The sequence below is a fragment of the Leptodactylus fuscus genome, chromosome 7 (genome assembly GCF_031893055.1).
Source record: "Leptodactylus fuscus isolate aLepFus1 chromosome 7, aLepFus1.hap2, whole genome shotgun sequence".
Taxonomy (NCBI): Eukaryota; Metazoa; Chordata; class Amphibia; order Anura; family Leptodactylidae; genus Leptodactylus; species Leptodactylus fuscus.
The window spans coordinates 109,935,328-109,957,893 of NC_134271.1; the positions used below are offsets into that span (position 1 = coordinate 109,935,328).

The 22,566-nt window shown below is 42.6% G+C and overlaps 1 protein-coding gene across 13 annotated transcripts in view; it reads right to left on the reverse strand.

The window, feature by feature from the left end:
* Positions 1 to 22,566, reverse strand: part of KTN1 (kinectin 1) — an 88,917-nt gene that overhangs the window by 58,575 nt on the left and 7,776 nt on the right. For 8 of the 13 annotated variants that reach the window (XM_075282721.1, XM_075282724.1, XM_075282728.1 and 5 more), the window contains exons 2-6: positions 6,124 to 6,675; positions 4,136 to 4,285; positions 3,043 to 3,228; positions 2,143 to 2,273; positions 810 to 923 (exon numbers count right to left, since the gene is read on the reverse strand). In XM_075282721.1, coding sequence (XP_075138822.1) covers positions 810 to 923; positions 2,143 to 2,273; positions 3,043 to 3,228; positions 4,136 to 4,285; positions 6,124 to 6,643 — 1,101 coding nt within the window. In that variant the 5' untranslated portion in view covers positions 6,644 to 6,675. The remainder of the gene's footprint in view (positions 1 to 809; positions 924 to 2,142; positions 2,274 to 3,042; positions 3,229 to 4,135; positions 4,286 to 6,123; positions 6,676 to 22,566) is intronic. The other 5 variants (XM_075282731.1, XM_075282723.1, XM_075282733.1 and 2 more) reach the window with 1 other exon arrangement.

Below are 22,566 nucleotides of genomic sequence, written 5' to 3' on the forward strand. Positions count from 1 at the left end.
CATGCTGACCACATTTTAACTTTAGAGGGGGGTTAAGATGGAGGCGGTTGGATTGGTAGCTCTGATGTTCTTACCCAATCTGCTGTCTTCAAGCGTTGCAGGGCCAACATTTTGGTGGACCTTGCAAGTGATAGGTCACTGGCATTCCAGTGGTAGTCGGGACAGGGTGACTGGCAAGGCACTCTTTGACGGAGTGCAGTGCTTTCAATAAAAACAATGCAAGATAGAAAACCTGAGCCAGGTCATGTCTGCCTCCTCCTATGGACACAAGTCTAAAACTGGCTAGCATAGTATCTATGGAGTGGGTATAGACCAGAGATAGAGCAGACATCTTTTTATTATTCCTAGTGTAAGCCTCCTAGTGTCCTGGTTTATACCCCATGGTGCTGTGTCCCCCAATGAAATAAGCAAAAAAAAAAAAAAAAAAAAATCCTTACCTCTCCCAGACCTTCAGTTTCCAGCAGCGTCTGCTGGACAAGTTCCCCGACTGACAATGGAGCTAATCAAAGGCCTCAGCGGTCACCTCTTCACAAACAGCACAAGACTGCTGAGATCAATGAGTCAAGTGGGTTTGTGAAGAGGTCACCAATGAGACCTGTGACCGGCTCCAGTGGTCACCTAGCAAAAAAGAACCGTCACTACTGACCCGTACCAGCAGACATCGCAGGAAACGGAAGACCAGGAAGAGAGCTCCATTGCAGCACCAGTACCAGTGTCAAACAACCCTTATAAAACACATCCACCAACAAAACTATATAGTCAATAGAAACCATACTCAACAAGCGGATACCAAAGGAGCCGCAGGTTACCTGTGAGAGTTGTCTGCATTGCTCCTTCATTAATGTGGCTTCATCTTTAGCTGCAGAAAGTAACTTTTCCTTTTCCTGTAACTGAAGTAATGCAGCAGAATCTCCCTTATTTGCCTGAGGACAAGAATGAAAAAAATATATAGAACATTAATATTAAAGAGATTACCTTACATGTTCCAAGAGGGTAACTGAGTACAGTCTTTAATAATCCAGTTATGAGAGAAACTTGGATTTTCAATCGTTCCCACTATACTTGCCAATAATGAAATGGAACAATAGGCGAAGAACGCGTTCTGTGATACTTCCTACAGACATTGGCACAAGCAATTATACAAAGCTGGAGTTCACCCAACAGAAGGGAAACCCACCCACACTAATGAGTTCAAGTGTTATTCAATCCGGAAACATCATGTTGTTGTCACTGGTGACAAAGAGCTGAAAGTAGACTCCGGGCATTTGCTTTACTGCTCAGAGGCAGGAACAATTCACTTACAAAGACGACAAAGTACTGTGAATGCGTCTGGTTCAGATGTAGCAGATGAGGCTTTTAGCTACAAATGAGCTTAGCTGCGGCACAACAGCCACCAGAACACAGTCAATTAAAGGCATAAGTGTTGGCATAGTCTAGAGATATACTATCAGATTCTAATTGGTGGGGGTCAGAAAGGGGTGCAGCATTAAAGGGGATTTCCAGGGAAAAGTTAATGACAGCCTATCCTAAGGATATCCTAGAACAGGTCATCAACAGATCAGAAGGAGCAGAGTTGGGAGTGACATGGCCACAACACAGTGTGGACACATTTGCTTCTAGCATCCTCTTCTGTGCACGTACCAGTGGTTTCTAATTAACGGCGGTGCTGGGTGTCAATGATATCAATAATCTATCCTAAGCAAAGGTCATCAATAACTTTAGCCTGAAAAACTATTTAATAAAACAACCCTTTCTCTAATTTTCCCTGAACATTCTCTGGATTGGTGGGGCCAGAACCACAACAGAGGGCGACAACATATCCTAGTAACATGGTGTCATTTAATAAGATGGGAAAATACACCCGCAACCAAAAATTCTGATCATGTAATCCCAAACAGTAGGATGCAACAACCAAAGTACCGTTGATTATATCCTATATGTATGTATATACATGAATTATAATATAAATATATATACACATATACATATGTGAATGAGGCAGTGGCCATAGAAGAACCCCACAGCTCCATTATATGGCCAGTACTCCAGTGATCCCATACCCTCTAAGGTGTTCAACTTAAGATTATACTTGAGGACCTCAAGCAAACAATGTTAAGCTGGTATGAGTGCACATTTTCTTACCTTGTTGACTATCTCCTTCACAGAACTGGATTTCTCTTTCAGCATCTCCACCACAGACATTGCCTCATCTTCTGAGAAAATCAGGTTCTTCATGGTTGACAGAAAATCTTTAAACTTTACCTCTGCATTTTCTAAGAAATAAAAGCATACATATAAAATTATATATTTTACAGAAAACATATTTACTAAATTGTATTGCTTGGATTGAAAGGATTGTCTAATGCAGACAACCCCGCACCCAATGAGCCAGACCATGAAGCTCATGCATTTCATGGACGGCCATACTGAATATCCCACGTGTAATGCTACTTTACCATATAGCAGGCCAATGCTTGGGTACCTTCTGACCAGTCATGCCTAATCTCGGCCATAACAGTGGATTGTTAAAGGGCCTGTACAGGGAATTACTTATCTGGTATGGGGATAACTGATGGCTATAGTAAAGCCAGCCTCCATGGCACATGAAATTAAGAACTGTGAAATCGAGGGAGGAGGGGAAGGAAAGAGACAGGCAAACCACTGCTTCAGATCACATGAACCAGGGGTCATGATGTGGCCAAAAACCACGGGTCCACCATCAGAAATCCCAGCACCAGGTAAGTAAATTACAACTCCCCGCACAATTCCTTTAAATGATGAGCAAATGACATTTAAAGGAGACAGCCTGGATTCTGCTGAGAGACTCGATGTACAATAGAAGACAGTTTTATAATTCTGTTATTGTCTTGCTTTACTATTGGATTGTTCTGCTTTCTCCCAATATAGCTTCCTTCTTCAGTGCCCCTCCTATCCACAGGCTGTGTTTGGTACTACAGCTTATCACACAGAGAAAAAAATTTAGTTCGACAATCCAAAGCACACCATTGTTAATGTTTGGTAAAAAATAAAACCCATAGTTACCTTTTCGCTCACCTTTGTCTGTAACATTCTTCCCTTTCTTGCCCCCACTCTTCTGAACTACCTCTGTTATTACTGCTTTCTCAAAGCTGGCTATTTCCTTCTTCTCCACCACCACTGGTTCAGAGTTGTCCATCAATGGGATGTATACTGTCGGATGAATTAGTGGCTCATCTATGAAAGCTGGAACTAAGAGACAATTTTGTTTTAAGAACTGGTTCAGGGTTACGTTTCAACCACAAATAAGTGCAAACCTTCCAATATCACACTAAACAGGCTCCTAGCGTCGAAGATTATAAGTGTCAATACTATTGGGTGCCAAAGAGATGGTAATTATACCCCCTCCACACAAACAGTAGTCTATGAGATCATTGGATGTGTATCAGATAAACCTGCCTACTATGATCGGTGTGGCTATCTAATATGTATGGGGGGCTGGATTTGTACTCTCACCCAGTTCAACATACACAGTCCAGTCATATTAATGTGAACACCAGATAGTTTTGACATCAACGTTAAATAACCAATCGCAGAAGACACGTGTCATCAGCCATCTCGGTGCACTCATCATTGTGGAAGGCACAATGGACCAACACAAGTATGTATCTATCCTTGCGGACCATGTTCACCCCTACATGTGAATTGTTTTTCCTCAGGATGAATCATAAAGCTCGCAGTGTACGTGCGTGGTTAGAGGAGCACCAGGATGAGTTTACCTTACTCCTTTGACCAGAAAATTCCCCAGACTTGAACCCAATCGAGAATCTGTGGGACCACCTCGATCGGGTTGTTCGCACCATGGATGCTCAACCCCGTAACTAGCGCAGCTGGACATGGCACTGGAGTCGGCATAGCTCAACATCCCAGTGAACATCATCACAACATTTTCCTGCACGTCTCGCAGTGGTCTGCTCTGCGAAAGGTGGTTATTCTGGATTTTGACAGGAGGTCACATTGATGTGAATTGACTGTGTACAAGCATCATTCAGCCAAGTGTGCATGTGCCAGTTACAGGAGATATTGGCTACCTACAGCTACTTAAAGCTTATTGCCTGATTCTGCCAGTCTACCTATATTATCCAATGCTACTACATACCACTTTCTACTTTCTGCTTCTTTTTGGGTGCAGTCTTCTTTCCAGATCCAAATTCCTGTGGCTTCACTTCAGCCAGTGGAATGACAGATTCTTGCTTCTTAGAAGGTACCACTTGTTCAGTTTTTGGCTCTGGTGTAATAGGAGAGTCATCTGAGCGAGAAATAAGGGAAATCTTATTTCCTGTGTTTATTAGACTTGAAAAATTTTGCAAGACTGTAATACTAAATGAATACTAATAAGCGATTCCCTAAATCTAGACTGGTTATGGTTTACATATGGCATATCAGGTCTATTTGGAGAGAGGAGGTGTCACATGCAACAACTGCAAAAAAAAATAAAAATCTTTCGTTCTCCTCACTATTTGAAAAGGATCAAGGCAGAGGATGACAGTGTTATTTTCCTTTTGTTGTATCCCTTTAAATCCAAGTGCCATGTGGAGGTTCATGCACTCTCCTGGTGTGCTAGTAACCTCTTCCTGCCATACTTATCCAGGATGCCACGTCTTATCCTACATAATGCGGCATGACACACCGTTTCCTTTCATCAGCTTAGCTCTAAGGAAGGGACTTTTGTTAATGACATGACACGTCTGTCTGTTAACATAAGTGAAGACAACTTATTATGAGCTTACAACATCGAGAACTTTAGAGTAAAAATTGCAGTCCCCACGTCTACTGCATTATGTCATTATTTACTTACACACGTTTTGTCAGGGCTTTGTATTTTCTTAAGAGGTTTATATGGGTTTATATCAAGAAAAACATTTAAGTACCTATCCAAAGGACAGGTAACAAATGTATGATCACTGGGATACCCCCACTGATCACTAGAAAAGGGGTCCAAGACCCTTAATGTCTATGGAACTGACAGAGAATGAATGATGTGGCAGCACAAACACTGCATTACTGCTCCGCTCCAACTCTTCCTCTGCTGGTGAACACACACATCACAAGCTTCATCATATTGATGTTATAGGATGTTTTGTCCAGAAATGCTGTAGTACAGGGTCCATTCACAACGTACTGCCATGTTCATGAGCTTTAAAGAAGACCTGAAAAGCCCATGATATACGGTGTTGAATTTTAGAATTTAATTTATCCAAATCCGATAAGCCATTCCAAAGATATAAGCCCTGTTAGTGTTCATGCCACATATAGTCTTGTTAACTAAGGGCTCGTTCACATCTGCGCCACGGTCTCCGTATTGCAGGTTTCCATTTCCTTCCAGAAATGGGACAGGAGATGGAAACCTGCAGGAAATGAATGGGTTTGGAAAGTGTCCGGCCACAAGCGTTTTGTGCTTTCCGTGGCAAAACCGTTTTTTGTGGTGTTTTTTTTAACTGGACACAAAATCAGACATGCAGGACTTTGTGTCCGGTTAAAAAAACCTAAAAAAAAACAAACAAAAAAACTGTTTAGCCGCGGAGAGCACAAAACGCTCACCGGCGCTCACAGCCGGACATGGTCTGCCAGGTTTCCATCTTCTGTTGGCAGAAGACGGAAACCTGAAAACGGAAATCAGGCGCTGGTGTGAACCCAGCGTAATCTGGAGTAACACTGCTTTTTCTTAGGGTCAGGGTCTCTGTGTACTATAGGTTAGGCAGCATTACCACCCACACTGCTAGTAGACCCTCATTTGCATAAATGCTACAAAGGCTTCTATCTTTGGAATGGCTGAACAGATCTGAATATACAAAACACCAAAATGCTCAGGGTGGCAGCACCTATCAGTTGATGTATGTCGCTGTGCTTTTCAGATCTGGTGACAGGTCCTCTTTAAATGACCAGTTGAGCAAGTCATACCAGTCAGCCAGGAACAGAAAGTAGTGACCAGCATCAAACAGACACGATTGGGCTAGATGAGGAGAGTATGCAGCTTTTATGTTTAGAACCCAATAGTTCCCTGCCTGACAAACCCTTAAAGGAAAGGAATTGAGAAACACTAGGAAGTAACATAGGAAGCTCTTACAAAACATTAAGACCAAATACCTCGTCCATTCTTCTGCTTTTTCTGTCCTTGCTTTTTCTTTGATACAGTTGTTTCAGGCGGTGGTGTTGGCTGTTTAGTTACAGGAACCGGTTCCGGTTTCTTCACGGGGACTTTAGTCCCATTGATTTCTTTGTTGACATGCTCCTCAGCCACTGGCTTTGGCTGCTTCTTGTCCTTCCTCTTCCGCTCCCTTACATTGGTCGTGTTCTCTGCCGGAATTACAGGAGCTGGGACAACATGTTCTTCTTCACTTGACAAAGCATCTCCCAGGTCAAAGTCACGTGTGGCCGTTTCAGAATCCGACTCGTGAAGGTTTCCATTTTGAGTTTCTTTTTTCTTGTTCTTTTTTTTGTCAATTTTCTTTTTATCTACCTTTGTGGAAGGGAGTTTCAGGTCCTTCTTCTGTTTTGCAAGTACCTCATCATAAGAGGTTTCTTTCATGAAGAGGCAGAAGAAGAGGACGCTGACCAAAATGACCACCAGTGGGACCAGGATAAGAAAATGCTCGTAAAACTCCATTGTGCTTTCTTAAGGTTGTGCAGGTCTTCTTTCTACAAGAATTAACAAAATAAAAGACATTTAATAAGGGTACTTCAGAGACACATTAGAGATATTGAATATAACTATTTCATGCAATTCTAACCAAATTCATCTTTATATTTATATGAATGAAAAAAGGGATATTCCCACAATATTAGGATCTCACCCATCAGAAGGTCTCAGTGGGATCCCACCAATGTCATCTAAGGCTGGGGCCCCACGTGGAGGAAACTCCACGGAAAAAAATCATGTCGTTTTACAGACAGAGCAAAGTGGATGGGATTCTAGCGAATCCCATGTCCACTTTGTAGTAGAAACCGCGGTATAGACATGCTGCAATTTCCAAAACGTGCACAGTTTTGGAAGTCGTAGCATGTCAATTATAACTACGGAAACACCGACAGTCTCCCCATAGGTATAATTGAAACCTATAGGAAACCTCTGCAAACTTTCCGTCTAAAGTGCTGGGAAAGAACTGCGATGTGTTGCCGCTGCGGGATACCACATGGGGCCTTATCGTAAAGCTGTTTTTTCTGCTCCACAAAGAAATGGTTGCACAGCTGACACTACTACCAATCTACTGAAAACTGTGGGATGTAGAGAAAGTCACTAACACATGCAAAGCACTCTTAACTTCCCTTTTACAATGCAGGCTTTAGCTACAAGAACATTTAAAGGGATATGTTGACCTTGTATAATGGACAGGACAGGACATGTCTGATAAGTGTGCGTCCTAGAGGTGGTACCTCTGTCCAGAACAGAGGTCCCCCAACCCACCCAGTGAGGCAGCATTGCACCACTGGATCAAGGCGTCTCTCTATTAGCTCCAAGGCCATGGAGGCTGGGTTTACACAAAAATGCATATAATAATGAGAGTTTTTAATACAAAATGACATGCATTTTTGTATGTGTATTTTGTGGGGAAAAGAACAATGTAAACCCACCTTAAGATGACTTAGCTAATTCCAGTGACTTTTCGTACTGTTGGAATACCCCTTAAAAGTGTATACACATTGGCACCATAAGCTTACATTGGTGTTACCATCAAGTTGCAGCGAAACTACATAAACCTTAACTAGTAGTGGGGATATTAAAGGGATTCTATCATAAAAATCCCATTTTTGCATCTTCTTCCGACCTTGGTATCAATCTTCTAGGCATGCGCAGTCTGCTCTGCCATTGGGCCTCCAGCAGAGCCGACTGCGCATGCCCAGCAGCCACAAGAAAATGGCCACTTACATAGCTTACTGTGAAATCGGCCATTTTCTTGTGGATGCCGGGCATGTGCAGTCGGCTCTGCTGGATGCCCGATGGCAGAGCAGACTGCGCATGCCTAGAAGATTGATACCAAGGACATAAGACGACGCAGGAACAGGCCATTCCTGAAGAAGATGGAGGTGGCACTGCGAGAGAATTCATTTACATACAGAAGAAAACCAGGATTTCAACCGAACGACGGCACAAGGAAGACATCTAAAGGTAGAATAGCCTTTCTTAAGGCTATTCCTACGTGTGATCGAGAAAAAATGTGATTTTAATGATAGAATCCCTTTAAGGGTTCCATCAATAGGATGCAGAGTTCTATGGATGTGCCACTGACATATGAGGCCAGGACCCTAAAGTAATGGATTCTCAGTGTCTAGACATCAGCAGAGACTAAGTTTGGTGCCTCCAGTTGCATTGTTATCTATAGGCTCCCATTTACTTATTTTTCTTGGTAGGACACAAAAAAAAAAAAAAAAGTAATTGACCTCCTTTTCTGTATGAAAACGTATGCTGGTGAATACCACCAAACTGTATGAGACACCCTTCTGAGGTACAGATGTAGCAGAATTGACCTAAACTTCTGCAACTGGTTACACTGCTGCACATGTCACCACAGAAGTCAACACAAACAAATGAAAATGACTTTTCATTGGGTTTTTTTGCAGTCTTCTATGACAAGACATCACGCTGCGAAAGCAGTTTGGATTAACTCTGCGATATCTACCAGTATATATTGGTGCAATAAGAGGCTAAGATGTGAAATAACCCTGCAGTCGGGCTCCAAATAGTCTACATCCAGTGTTGGATGAAGCCAGTGATGGGACATGATGTTCCATGGACCTATGTAATCATATGTAAGTAGTCTTCAATGCATATCTTCACTGCCATATGATGTAATATATGATCATTGGAATATTTTTGGCCAAGATGTATGCTTTGTAGGGCTGAATAACTGAGAGGAGGCAAAAAGGATGGGGGAGGGGGCACAAAAAGTCTCATAAAAAAACATCCTGTTTTATTCAGTTATGGGATGAAAACCAAAAATCTATTTACACTTGTTTACAAAATTACATTGGTTTGGAACCCATCACATTGAAGGACAAGAAGTACTTTTCACTTTTCCATGTGAGTAGCAGAGTAAGCAAAGCTGTGAAAAAAACACAGAGGCTGATTTAGCTAAGCCTACTTATAAAGGATAACAAGTTTATGCCGCTCTGCACTCCACGAAACCGACAGCTCAGACGCGGATTCATATAAAAGATGCCAGCGCCTGCGAGACAAGTTTTCTTGGGAAGATCATCACCACGCAACAACAGAGCTGCAACGTTTCCTCCTCATCGTTAAAGAGGCCAAACCTGGCATTACAGTCAGGGTGACATAATAGCATTAGCACATTCAACGTACTTCTAAGCTGAGAGCCTATCTAATAAGTACACGGCACATCTGCTCCAGAAAAATGGCAAAAAATTCACAACTGCACTCGATCATCAAAAAATGTCAATGAATACAGAAATGACTCCATGTGAAGACTCGTCTGAATTTCTGAAAAGGGCAAAAAGAGAGAGAGAAAAAAAAAAAAAAAGATAAATATGGATAAAAAGGTCAAATACTTCTTGAGGCGTTACAAAAAAAAACCCCCACAAAAATCAGCCTCAAGCGAACTTCTAGAAGAGCGACCAAAACAGATACATATCCTCCAATGTCTTACTGGAAGTAATGCATTCCTATAATCGCGGACACAAAAAACTAAAAAGATAAAAATTTAAAAAAACAGGGCCAATATCCATACTGCTAAAAAGCCAACAGCTAGGGGCAACGCGGTGGCTCAGTGGTTAGCACTGCAGCCTTGCAGCGCTGGAGGCCTGGGTTCGAATCCTACCAGGAACAACATCTGCAAGGAGTTTGTATGTTCTCTCTGTATTTGTGTGTATTTCCTCCCATTCTACAAAGACATACTGATAGGAAAAAAAAAAAAAAGGACATTGTGATCCCTATATGGGGCTCACAATCTACATAAAAAAACAAAAAAAAAAAAAAACAACAGCTGTATTGCTTTAAAAGATAGCATGCTCATGTAGCAGCAGCCACGTGCAGCCACCAATAATCACGTGATTATACCGTAGACGTATTGCAGGCTGAAGGCAGGTTTCACATGCAGGCAGCTGCCATAGTGTGATAAGGGGCCTAAGGATGGTTTCCCAGGCTCTGGATATTGATCACCTATCCTTAGGACAAGTCATTAATATGAGATCTGTAGGGGTCCGATACCCCTGACCAATAAACTGATATCTGCTGCCATGTACCCAAAAGTACACAGTATACAGAGCCAGCTTCATCCCCTGTGTAATGGTTATTATCTATGCTCCTGACTACTCTTGCGCCCCCTCCTCTACAGTGGATGCACAGCTGCAGTAAACTGGCCATCTGCTGTCTGCTCTGTACACTGTGTAGTTCAAGCGCTGAGGCTAACAGGAGCAAAACTAAGAACAGTTCATCAATACCCAAAGTCCAGAAAACCCCTTTAAAAATGTGGTTCTTGCTATCACCAAAAGGGGGCATTATTACAACATACATCCATAGGCCCACTAGCAAATAAAACATGTGCAACTCAAGAGTTCAGCACCTGAGGGACTGATCTTGATGGCAGAGTAATAGGAAGCTAGAGCACTGCAAAAAAGAATTGAATTCCAATGGTCTGTGGCAGAGAGAACCATTGACTTATAGGGAACCTGTCACTATGAGAGCGCTGACCAAAGTGGTGAACTGGCAGAAGGTCATTACATATAGATGTTGAGAGAGTCTGGAAGATCTTTAAAAAATCTTGCCTATAAAGTAAATCTATCACATTAAAAATGCAGTCCAATCTACCGACAGCATGTTATACAGCAGAGCGAGATATAGGCTTGGAGAAAAAGAGAAAGTATAACTTGTCACTTTCATTCTTATTTTAGGAGTCCAGTGGGAGGTCCTACTCAGTGACTGATATTTATGTATGCGTATTTATGCAGGGAAGAGTGATGGGGCCGTCCACTCCATTACCAGGCCCTCTAACCCTCTCCTGTTCTATGACTATGTTCACAACTGCGCCCGGGTGCCCTAGAGCGGATGCCAACAGCGCCTGAAGAATCCCAATGTCTATAATGGAATCTGTTGGGAGTCCATTGTTTTAAACTGAAACCGCCAAACTTGTAGCCCTTCTCCGTCTGACAATTTTTGGTTACTGGAAGGGAACCTCCCTAGACTAGCACAGGCCTGAGCCCACCCTGAGATTGCAATTAATAAATGACAAGTTATACTGAGTCTTACTTCATAAAGCTACCATATGTAACAATCCACTTTGCTGTATATGATGCTGGCGGATCAGGTGGCTCCTTCACCATGCCAGGTTGCCTTTATATGAAACATTTCGGAAGCATCTACTCTATTCATGGATAGCTACTAGTCAGCACAGAATCACACAAGACCAGGGGATGATGGGTGACAAAACTTTGCTACAATTAGAACAAAAAAAAAAATGTGTATTTCTAGGCGAGTATAAACTTACATTAGGGTGCCCCCGCTACTAGGTCTAGATGGCACAGATTGCATAAGACACGCAGACGTCACAGCTCCACATTCCCTCCAAGCACTGCTGACTGCGTGCTAGGAAGATCCATCCCTTGTCTGCAGTCACTGTGTCCTCGCCCCTTCTGTCCGGGCTCTGCCAGGCTCTCACTGCCTTCTACAAGCAAACCAGAGCTAAATAAAGCAAGCCCTTGTGAAGCACAATGAGCGACAACTCAGCCATCATGAAATCCTTTGCTCTTCACTTGATTAACCTGATCCAATCAGACTATTTGCTGAACACCATAATCTCCGCGCTCCACATGCCCTCTAGGTAAATACTTTCCATTCTTCCTCTGCTCATGTCGTAGCGGATATATGTTCCTGCAGATTTGAGGGTCCATTTTACTAACTTTAAAAAGGACCTCTCTAACAAAATGCTGGTGTAAGGACATGTGCAGGTGGTGGGACACAAGGTTCGGAGCCAAAAGTTGATGTTGGCAGAGCACTCCATGGAGGACATTTTTTTCTTCCAGTAGAAACGCTCACGTGAGAAAACCGACAAAATACAGTATGCAGTGGAATATACCCCAAGACACTGACAATTTTACACACAATCTAAAAAAATGGATCAGATCAGAGGCACACACAAGTACAGTAAGGCATCTTCACCCTCTATAACAAGAAACCACAATGGGCCATGGGACATACACACTGGAGCAGATTCGCTAAAGTGTGTATATCTAGACGTAGTGTAAAATGCACTAGAAGTTGGAATATTTTTGGAGCAAAATGTTACTTTGAGTTTAAACCCATTGTTTTCCAACTAACCAACCAATAGGTGGTGTGAGCCATCAATCATCATGTTGCCTCTATTAGAAAATACGGGTCACAGTTCCCGAGCCAGATTTTAGAGAAACTGCATACACACCCGGCAGCGCTGTTACAAGGTGACGCATTACTACAGCCAGCTTAAGACTCTTACAACATCTTATGACAGTATAGACGTGTCAGGTCTTGTCTACATCTCTCTCATATCCGGTCATAGCCCAAGAATTACCAGCTGGTACAATGGGAAGAATATGCAAATCTGTCTTCCATGATGTAAATAGGAAGACTGCCTCAGTCATGCTACCCACTAGGGGGAGCTCCCTTTAACATCATGCCCGACCTTCCCAGAGGCCTTTGCTGCAATGATACGGTACAAGAGATATTTTAGAAGATCACACTGAGGCTCAAGTTTGAGCTCCAACCACCACTAATTTCCAGAGTCCCCCAAACCCATTTGGTGCCCCATGGACACCAAAAGTACTAGCCTAGGAATTGGCATTCTGTGTGTGTAAACTATCAATTTCACCACTGGCACCCATATAAGCAAAAAACATACTAAAAATACAATCATGTGAAACAGGCTATAAGAAAGATGCTGTGGAAGGAGATGCTTAGATGGAGTTGTGGGTTTACATGTAACTTGCACCATAATGGACCCAGAATTATTGGGAAATTAGGTAGCAGTAGCATGCCAATATAGGGCATGTATGTGCTCCGATTGTAAGAGATCTGCTTCAGGGAGATTCTCCAATTATCTTCAGGAGTCTAATTTGGTCACGAGATGCTAAACTGGGCACGATCCAGATAGATCCAGCAAGACCATGATACTTGAATGACAGGCAGCATGAAAGGGCTTTTAAATATACTGAACTGAAGCCAAAGATATCCTACATCAAGCCATGACTGCAGACACTTTGCAGCCTGAATATCCACTTGGAAAAAAAAGCTGCAATATTATTCTCCAGCCTGTTCACACTTCACATTCACATCCAGTGTTACTAGTGTGCAACATCTCATGTACCCCTGAGAAGCATCTACCGTTCATAAATATATAGCCCTATAAAAGCTCCCCTATGATATATAGCTACATATATTCTGCTTTTGTCTTCTGTCAGTGTCATAGAGACCTCCTATCAATTTCTAAAACAAGGAGGCCAAGGCGAACCATCAGTCAGTAGAAGATTCAACATTGCCTTTTATTACAGAAATGCTGGACCTTATAAAACCCAAACTGGTTGTCATGAGGCCTACACTGCTGTAATGAAACTGGGTTGCCAGAGCATAGAAGTAAGAAGAGGTATCATGAGTCTAAGACGCAGTACTTTTTTGCATAGAATCTTATAGAAATCCTTCATGGAATACTGTAAGGTTAAAGGGGCTCCATCAGCAAAATTATGCTGTATGAGCCCCACATAAAAAGGCTATTCAGGCGCCGTTAATCTTATTACCAATTTACCCCCCCCCCCTTCTAAAATAAAACTATAAAAACATATATGTAAATCATACCTATTGTGCACGCTGGGCGGTCCTGCACGGTCCGTCGTCATCTTCTGGCACGCCTTCCTCTTCTTTCGCCGGCGCCCTCCGGTCCTGGCTCTTCCACAGCTTTACCGTCCTCTTCCTCCGGCGGGATTGGTTCAAAACCGGCATGTGCGCAGTAGCACTGCGCAGGCTCCTGCACCATTTTTCCCAATGCAGTTCGCGAGTGTACTGCACATGTGCAGAACGCTCGTGTAGTTCTAAGGGGAACTGAGCATGCTCAGTTTCCCATTGAGAACTGCCATTGAGAAAAATGGTGCCGGAGCCTGCGCAATAGCGCTCCAGAGGGAGCGCTACTGAACACGCACCAGATTTAAACCAATCCCAAGAAGAGGACAATGAAGCCGTGGAAGAGCCAGGACCGGAGGGCGTCGCTGACAAAAGAAGAAAGAAGAGGAAGGCGTGCCAGAAGATGATTTCGGACCGTGCAAGACCACCCAGCGTGCACAATAGGTATGATTTACATATACAGGTATGTTGTTATGGTTTTATTTTAAAACGGGGGTTTGGGGTTCAAAATAAGATTAGCGGTGCCTGAATGGCCTTTTTAAAGGTTATTCATGCATATGTGGGGCTCATACAGCATAATTTTGCTGATAGAGCCCCTTTAATACCCTGATCCATTCCATTTTTGACTGGGGAGTGACCAAAAGGATGGGTTTAATCTTCTTTCCTCCTACATGGAGGGGAGGCTCCTGCTGCAGTTGTCAATTGTCTTACAGCCAGAGATAGGAAAGCAATAAGAATCACCTAGGAGCCACTGGGAAGACTTCTTTATATATTGTATTTTTCAGTTTTACCTGTAATATGAGGCATATACGATCAAAGGATTGAAGATGGAGCAGGAGATGAATATAAATGTGTCAGCACTACCGCCCGTCCATGTTAATTATTTTCACTATATAAAGAGTAGTAAAAATGTAAAATGCTCAGAGATTTAGTAAGTGACAAGGTACAGTAAATACCCTATCCTATAGTATAAGATTCTCCTCTGAGCTGCAGCCTCCCTAAATAAGACATTGAATGAAATAGTGCTGAGTAATAGGGTATAATTATGGCCGGAATGCTCCAGGCTTAAGCCTCCTTGCAAGGAAGATGAGGACTTTTGTGGAGAAGTGTGAAGCCATGTTGGAAAGTGTTTCAACAGCCTGTGCTATCATTCTTAGAAACCACGCTTCTGTCAAATATAGATTTCCCTTCCTAAGGAGGTGACCTCACACCATAAAAATAGCCCCAACTTGCTTCAATGTCCTCAGACATAACTCGAAATATAAAGCATAGTACTGTACTTGTAGTGATCACTACTAGAGATGAGCGAGTACTGTTTGGATCAGCCGATCCGAACAGCACGCTCGCCTAGAAATGAATGGACATAGCCGGCACGCGGGGGGTTAAGCGGCCGGCCGTCATCAAAGCGGAAGTACCAGGTGCATCCATTCATTTCTATGGTGCATGCTGTTCGGATCGGCTGATCCGAACAGTACTCGCTCATCTCTAATCACTACTTGTGTGCATTATACCACAGGAGCACTATGATCACTACACCTCTATGGCGATGGTTTATTGTGGTACACCACGGTTATGTCATTCTGTACACAGTAAGCCCAGTGGAGACATCCTGGATAAATACAGTTATATTGTCATAGAAAGACATGTAACAGCGTTGTCATAAAGCCTACGAAGATAGTGGGAATCCTTATGCATGACATATCCAAAAGCAGAACAGTCCTATTCTCCAAATAATTCAAAATAGGACCTTTTACCACCTCCACAAAATCCACCATTGGCATCCTCGACCAGTTAGAATTTTTTTTTCTCCAGTCCCCACCATTCCTGAGCAATCATTTGTGTTAGTTTCCGAACGAATATGCTAATTAGACACTTTTGTCAGGTGGGCAGTCCCAGACTATCTGTTCCAGTCAAGGACCCGCCATCTGACATTAAGAAAGTCTCATTAACATATTCAGTTCTGAAATTAACTTGACTGTTCAAGAACAGTGAGGGCTAGAGAAAAAAATCCAATTGTGTTGAAATCAGTGAAGGCGCAGCTATTGAAGGTGGAGGTGATGAAAGATTCTTCTTAAAGGGGTGTCCCACTAAGACAACTCCTGTCCATCTATTCTAACGGGGCATAAGGACATCACAACCCCATTAAAATTAAGGGTATGAAGTATATATTCTGGTTTTGTCATATACCACAGCATAAACTAGATGAGGTAAAATGGGTTAATACATCAAAACACGGAATAGGAAGTGACCACTTTATTTCCTATTCCAGTATGAGCCCCAATGGGTTATGACGATGAGTTAGACTACATCGCAAACAATTCTACTACAAGGTTGTTGGTTTTTTTGTCTACAATTGAACAATAGTACAATCATTCCCGAATACCTTCACACAAGTACAGTTCATGCTGTGAGCGGGGGAAGTAAGGATGTTTTGGCTGCAAAATAAGAAATCCTCTCGAGCTACCAAGGTCAATGCTCGATGTGTACTCTTCCCATTATTAGCACAATATGCAAGAGCATCGGACACTAAGGAAATTACAGACGACTAGACAAGAGGATAAACTTAGACATTCATTCCCGGACAACCCACACATGAACATCTATAAAGGGAAATGAGCCCACATTTCTTTCTTCCCATTTTATTAAGATGAGTAAGACTCCAAAGAAACACTCCGGCCAGAAACCTACAGCTGTACTCCGTCCCATTAATCCAGTATCAAAAGTGACGGAAAGAGTCTGTTCAGTCTTTGAATCCCAGGTCTATCCATTCATTCTATTGATGTACTGGGGGAAGATACTGGTAGACCAGAATCTCACAATCTTCCCCGTCACTTTCTGTAGGAGCTTTATATAAAAGCTTGACAAATGCTAGCATTTCTGGGATTGTTTTAACCTCTACATTTTTACTACAAAACGGTTTTAGCTAGGTTTCACTATGAGTTGTGTTCGCTCAAGGGACAATCCCGTTTAGTCACAAAATTTTGGCAGGCAAGTAAAAGCTCAGATTTCAAAAATTTTCAATTTGAGGCCTAACATTTTACTTCCTCACATATTGCACTAGCTGGGGGAAACAATAATATAAATCACCCCAAACACAACTTATACTGAATAAAGGGACAATAAAAGACCACTACTTGAGGACAGGGCCACATACAAGACAGGCAATGGTTCAGGAAGTCTCAAGGTACACATAAGGTAGAGATCTACTTGGATATGTACATATGGAGGAGGCAGGGGTAAAGTAATGAACTGTGCAGGGAGCAAATTATAACATAGCAAAATCATTTGGCCAACAACACCACTGACAACTCCAATATTGCCACTTATTTTCTTCCCTTTGCAGCGACACATTACCATCATGAAAATATAGAAGTGTGTTTTCCTTGTCGCAAAAAACACCCGGCAGACCCGAAGCAATCGCCACTGTTGACCCTCAGCTTTCAATGTTTGCACTGTAAGGACAGAAAGCATACCTGCAAGAATTATGGGCATGTTGTAAGGGGGGGGGGGGGGGGGCATGCAGTATGTGGATGAGATTTGGAGAAACCTTACCCACTAAGCTACTACCGTACATCACAACGGATTAGCCACCAGCGAGCATGCAGCGGCTAACCTACTGCAAGTATGATTAGTGCCCATATCATAAGGTCTCCTTCAAACATTTTTTTTCCCATATTTTGAGACAACAGACATGTCAGGGCTGCTGAAGAAGGTCCACAAAGGGACATCGTGCACCAGACCTGGTTGTGGCACAAAAAAAAACAAAAAAAAAAAAAACAATAGGCCCTACCTGACAACCTTTCCATTGTAAAGGCTGAAAACCACAGATGAACACACAACAATAACTGGCATGATGAATGTCCAAAACCCTCAGTGCAAGACATTTTGTGCTGCAGGTTTTTTCCTGTAGTGGGTGAATAAGATCTGTTTAACTCTGACCACTACACTGCTACGACAGTTCACAAAGGGTTAGCCTTAAACTTAAAATAAATTTAAAAAAAAAGGGCCTTGAGTTTCAAAAGTTTTTCATAGCTCTATTTCTAAGCATTCTTAGTTGTTTGTATTTTGTAACAACACAAGTTTTTTCTAGAGTTTTTGAAAACCTATAGGAAAACTGTCCAGTCCACAGACTTTTCAATAGGTTCCTACAGATTTTAAAGCATACTGAGAAAATACTACTGGGCCAAAAAAAAAAAAAAAAAAAAAAAACACAAGTTGCACAAAATGCAACATTGCCTGTGAATGTAACCTAAATGTTCAACTTTTTCATTTGAGCCTCAGAGATATCGGCTTATTGCCACTGGCCTCACCCTTTACAGAAAGGATAAAGAATCAGACTAAAGACATACAAACTATAGTGGGGACGCAACTAGCCGACATCCCACTCCCTCCGGTCACTGGCGAGTAGACTGACCAGCAGTGTCCTGTATTCTTCAGGGATACAGCACCTTTCACAGTACAGTTCAATCCACTTATTGTGCACGGTACTGCGTCTCCTATATGGCAGCAATATAAATCCAGAGCTATATATGCCTTCATAACAATGCGCCATTTTCGGGATCCATACTACAGTACTCTGCATTCAGCCTTGGGCATGAGGCCCAATACATCTTATCCACAGCGTTTTATATTGATCAAGGTTTTCCTTATTGAATGAAGAGTACAAAGAATAAATTGTGATCTAAAGACTGCTACTACATTGAGAAACACCTTCTGAAAACAATGGAGGCTTGCCAAGGCTGACAAGAGGTTGAGTCTGCCTGAAACCTTCACAACACCTTGAGCAGAGCAGAAAACATTCCACATTTCACATTCTTCTACGACAAAAACATAATAGGCTAATAAACTACAGAAAACATGTAAGTCGGTGCTCAGCACTCTAGACTTGCTGCACTGACGTCCTGTGGTCTGTCCCACACAGAGACAAAAACTCCACAGTGCTTGTATGCTTTTCCAGGTCCGTCTGGGTAACAAACAAAAACATTACAACCGCCAAAATAGAAGATGGCAAAAATGAAAAATTTTTTCCTGTCCTCAAGGCCAAAACTGTCTTGAAGGCAGCTCCTTAAGAAGCGGTGCGGTCATCAGCTGACCCATATGGTAGAGAGACCAAATCCATGATCATCTGTTATTGATAAAGAAGCCATGACTGGGTATGTCGCAGGGAAAACGTAATTTCAGCCAATTAAACAAATAGGATATACAGCGAGGATACACCGTGTCTGCCAAAACAAGAAGACCTCCTGTATGACATCCATACGTCACAACAGGGTATTTAGATGAAGCCATTAAAGACACATATGCAAATCTATAATTATGGTCACAAAACAACCATCACTATTTCCTGTAATGAGGATATTGTCACTCCTTAGGGAGAGACCACCATGTACGTGTGTGGATTCTTACTAAGCCATTGTCGCTCCACTGTGGGGGATCATGGGAAGAATATGCAAATCTGTTTCCCAAGATTTAATTAGGGAGACAGTGCCTCAGTTATGCTGCCCTCTAGGGGGAGCTCCCTTTAACATCATGCCCGACCTTCCCATAGGCCTTTGCTGCAATGATGTGGGATTTTACCAACTCAGTCTCTCAGCTGAGGACAGCGGCTGTTTTGATCTGATTGGATCTCTTTAGACTAGCGTAGAGAAGACTGACTTGGCAGAGATGAGAGGCTTCTAGTCCAGATTACAGAGATATTGCCTATTTAAATCTTGGGAGACAGATTTGCATGTTCTTCCCATATTTCCTGTAAGAAAACCTTCAACCAAACAACTGTAGCTGAGATTCCAACATGGTAGGAATTTCTGCTCTGGTTGCAAGGTCACAAGTGAATTTTTCTGCATAGAGAATAGTAGTAGCAGCATTCCAACTGTGACTATCATGTGACTTAGTCGCAGGGTAGCTCAAGCCGTAGGGGCTCTGGTTTCATAAGGTTAAACAGGTTTCCAGGCAAGTTGTTAATAAATAAATAAATTAAATAAATAAATAAATCCAGCAACACTTCCCTCATTGATGCCCCACAGCTCTTACACCAAACACAGCCCAACTCCCCTGGTGGTCTCTAATTCCTCTCAAGCAACCATGTAACCAAGCACTGTATACCCTAATACATCAAGCACTACATCCCCTATGACCAGGAAGGGTTTGCTATATTTAGGACGTGCAAACATCCAGTATGATTATCAGTTCAGTCATCATCCAACAGGTTACAAGGACACAAACTGATATGACAGGCGACTCTGAAACTTAGGAGAGGGAATATATACAGTCCGGTAGCTAGGCTTTCCTTCACATGGGGTAAAGGCTCTGTTCACTCCCATTAGGCCTCATGGACACGACCATGTGCACAGTCACTTCCCTTAAGCCTCATGGACACAACCATGTGCACAGTCACTACCCTTAGGCCTCATACATACAACCATGTGCACAGTCACTACCCTTAGGCCTCATACATACAACCATGTGCACAGTCACTACCCTTAGGCCTCATGGACACAACCATGTGCACAGTCACTTCCCTTAGGCCTCATACATACAACCATGTGCACAGTCACTACCCTTAGGCCTCATGGACACAACCATGTGCACAGTCACTTCCCTTAGGCCTCATGGACACGATCATGTGCACAGTCACTACCCTTAGGCCTCATGGATACGTCCATGTGCAGTCACTACCCTTAGGCCTCATGGACACGACCATGTGCACAGTCACTACCCTTAGGCCTCATGGACACGACCGTGTGCACAGTGTGATAGATGTGTTTTTCACTGACCTATTCATTTCTATAGCCCCATATATACAACCGTGTACTTTCACTGACTGGTATATGGGGCCATGAGCAAAACTCATGTCATCCATGTGCTGTCCTTGCCATTTATTCACGGACCAGCATTACGCACAAGGTCTAGTTTCACACTACAGAGTCTCTGTCCATGTAAAATTTATTTACCGGCCTGAATCTTACGGCGGGGGCAGGACTCCTAGCATTATAGATAACAATACTTATAGGAGTCCTTGTCTGCTAGTAACATATTGTCCTTTAGTGACTATAGTGACTGAGACAGGGACTCCTAACATCATATATAACTATACTACCTGGAGCCCCTCTCCCAGCATAATGTACAGGCCAGGAATAAGGCGCTCACACAAAGTTGTGGCACAATATGTTGCATTTCAAGTCATGCCCATTTCTGCTAAGCCACAACTGCTTGTGAAGCTAGTCAGGCAAAAAAAACACCTAAAAGTAGATGAGCCGATATTGCAACAAATTTTTGCCACATCCTAACTTTTAAAACTTTTTAATAACTGTGTCCCAATGTGATCAATGAATGAACAGGACAACAGAAACATTAGCTGAGATATGAAGCTGTGGGTAACTTCGCCATATTCCCACGTGGTGTTCTGTATCACCTACACTAGTAGAGACAAGTGACCAGCACAGCAATGTCATAGTAGGCATGTGAGGGTTATTCCATAGGCGTAAGGCCTCAGATCAGGCAAGGTGACCGTCACAATGAACAGAATTATGATTAACTAGGTTAACCGTACGGCTGTGCACAGGTTACTGCCTGTCTGGCCCTTCCCTGGAAATACCTCGCAGACAAGCTATGCCGCCGTCAATCGCCTCCCCACACCCAATGCTGCATTCTCACCACCACGTGTCTTTCAATTAGCAGACAAGTTTTTAAAGAGACGGGTACCGCTGACTCAACATATACCATCAAAGAAGGTATACGAAGCAGAAACTATTCCCCTATAGACCATGCTGTCAGACAAGTCCTGGCTATATGCTTTGCTAATAAGCAGTGAACCCAGCACTGAAAGACTACAGAGACACTCCATGACACCAGCAAGAACTGGAGCCTGCACATTTGGACAGCAAAGAGATCCTGTCACAGTTCTCTAATAGACAGACGGAGCTACAAATACAGGAGCTGTCCATATAATACCTGGACAAGTTAGGTCCTCCACTGTGGAGTATTTTATACCCCACCTATATGCCGCAGAAAAAAAAAATCTACAGAATAGTGAATGTGCTACAGATTCATTACTTACGTGGATTTTGCAAGAAAGTGTTGAAGATTACGGCTGATACTACATGGTGCAGTTTTTCCACAACATGTGGTTTCAGCGCATTGCAGAAACATAACCTTTTTGTTGCAGATATTTCTGCTTTATTTTTAACTAAAGCCAGAAGTGGATTGAGCAGAAGGTAGAAGTACAAAAGCTTCCTATATATTTCCCTTTCCTTTTCTAGCCATTCTTGGCTTTGACTCAAAAAAAAACTGCAGCAAATTCTGCAACAAAAAATGCTGTGTTTCTGCAATGTGGGGCCTCAGTCTAAAAGTAGTTTTTCTAGGCTCAAGATATTGGAAAAGGCTTATACTTAGGATAGCCTGTGAGTAGGAGATTGGCGGGGATTCGATTACTGGCACCCCTATCAATCCACTGTTTGAAAGGACTATGGCTATTCACTTAAATCGGACAAACCCGCAATACCCTACACCGCTTTAAGACCACTGAACTAAAATGGGGCTAATCTGCAGACAGATCACTGACACATCCACAGCACAAATCTTTAAGAAAATCCTAAAGGTGTGAACATAGCCTTGGAAGAAGTCTCCATGATTTCCCAGAGTCTTGAATCTCTAATCTTTGTTCTACAGGCTTGTAAGTAACCATTCAGGACTCCTAGAAAGTGACAAGCCTTTGG